The sequence below is a fragment of the Diplotaxodon limnothrissa genome, linkage group LG7 (assembly GCF_057381915.1).
Source record: "Diplotaxodon limnothrissa isolate DT_005_m linkage group LG7, D_limnothrissa_male_GT1.1, whole genome shotgun sequence".
In the NCBI taxonomy this organism is placed as follows: domain Eukaryota; kingdom Metazoa; phylum Chordata; class Actinopteri; order Cichliformes; family Cichlidae; genus Diplotaxodon; species Diplotaxodon limnothrissa.
The window spans coordinates 26144378-26146311 of record NC_140602.1 but is presented as its reverse complement, the minus strand read 5'-3'; the positions used below and the strand labels follow the sequence as shown (position 1 = coordinate 26146311).

Below are 1934 nucleotides of genomic sequence, written 5' to 3'. Positions count from 1 at the left end.
GATTGAGCATGCATCAGGATTAAAAATAGTAATATTGCTGTAATAAACAAAAAACTAACAAAACCCCATCTGAGTTTAATTTAAATAATACTGATAATCCAAAAAGCAGACAGTGTCACTACTGCAGGCTGAGAGCTTTTGGCAGCTGAAGCAGAAATGTCCACACAGATCCACTTCTTGGGAAACCCTTCATCTGCCGCCTAGGCTTCCAGGTTTTACCTTCCACTACGTATTCTAGAGTCATGCTTCTGTTCAGTGTAAACACACAGTCCCCTCTTACAACAGCAGTGAATAGTGAACCTTTACTGTTGGCGAAGTGTCCAGGCAGGGTTGACCACTGGCCCAAGCTCAGATTATAACAGTCTATGAGGCATCTTAGGAAGTCATCAGATGGGCCATTTCTTATGATGAAGAGGTTGTCCCTGTGGCCCACCATGCAGTGACCATAGCTTTGGTGCCTGATCAGTGTGGTAACTAGATGCCACTCATTTTCCCCAGATGCATACTCGTAGATCTCAGTGGTCTCCATTGGCCTCCATAAACACACAAATATCCTGCTCATGGTTTTGGTGCAAGCTGCTCCTGCTGCCGGCCGAGGTAGGTTAGCAGCAAATGTCCACGTTCTGTTTTTTACATTGTATATTTCCACAGACGACATTACTGTTCGCTCATACTCCCCTCCGATGGCATATAAATGACCATGGAGACCCATAAGGCTAAGATTGTAACGCAGCTGTGCTGGGCTGGGAATCCTGCTCCAGCTGTTGCTTTCAACACTGTAGCAAAAACAAGATTCCACAACTTGTTTATGGATGCCATGAATGCCACCAATTATGAACAGTTTGTTGTCTAAAACAGTCACTCCAGCCATTGAGGTGCTGGCCTCTAGTGGAAGATCTGTTAACACTTTCCAAGTATTGCCAGTTTCATTGAGGTAGCAGATGGTCCTTGAGGCAGCATGTACAGTTTCATCCAAACCACAGGTCACATGGGCTCCTACAGCCATGAAAACATGGGGGGTCAAAGACTCCACATAAGAGATAAGCTCTAATGGTAAGGTTTTCTTGACCTCTACCTCAAGGTCAGTGTACATGTCTCGAATGAACAGTGCTGCTGCATGGTACAGATCCATAAGTCCAAAGACTGCAGAGGTGTGATACATCAGCAGACAGTTTTCTGCATCAAGAAGGTCAATAAGATGCCTAGTAAGTGGGGGCACCTGCAAGAAAGCTGCACATTCAATGGCTTCCACAATGTCGTCCTCATCCAGAATTGGCTTCTCTCCATGTAAAACTGCTAAAGCTAAAAGGAATCCTTGAGCTCGCAGAGACTTGAGGTGGATTTCTTCCTGCTGACATTCCTTCATACCGGAGCGATACAGAGCTTGAAAATAGTCGCAGCTCTGCACCAGTAACATTTTCTCCTCAGAGAACTGTCTGTCTCCAACCACAATAGTTAGTTTAGCCGAGACGAGACCAGAGCCAGCACATGGTAGATACCTTTCACAGTCTGCACCATTGAAGCGGTCACTGTCCTCTGATTCTCCATTGTACACTGACATTATAACTTGCTGGCAGTAACAAATATCCTCTGTAAAAATTACACAACAGGTTAAAGCTCTTGGAGTAGAGCACAAGAGCAGTGACTCACTCTTTAGAGTGGATCAGTTATTGCACAGGCTTTAAAATAGAAGCAGCTAAATATAGCAGAGAACAAATGATCGGGGTCACATTCATGTAGTGGACAGGACTGAAAGGGGTGAATACAGGGTTAGTGGTTGTTGCTGATACAAAATCAAAAAATCAGTTTGCCCCAAATTTACATTTGCTTTTTGATATAAAACAAATATGCCTTAAGAAATCTTTTTTTAGTACAATACTTTTATAACTTAAAATTGCTACTTTATGGTATTTAACAACAGTGGTCTTGATGGT

General features: G+C 43.3%; 1 protein-coding gene across 1 annotated transcript; it reads right to left on the bottom strand.

Moving 5' to 3' along the window:
• On the bottom strand, window positions 1–1604 carry kbtbd13b (kelch repeat and BTB domain containing 13b). The gene has a single exon (XM_085357790.1). It carries the CDS (start codon window positions 1559–1561, stop codon window positions 119–121), a length of 1443 nt encoding a protein of 480 aa, XP_085213916.1. The 5' UTR covers window positions 1562–1604; the 3' UTR covers window positions 1–118.
• Between the last annotated feature and the right edge of the window lie 330 nt (window positions 1605–1934).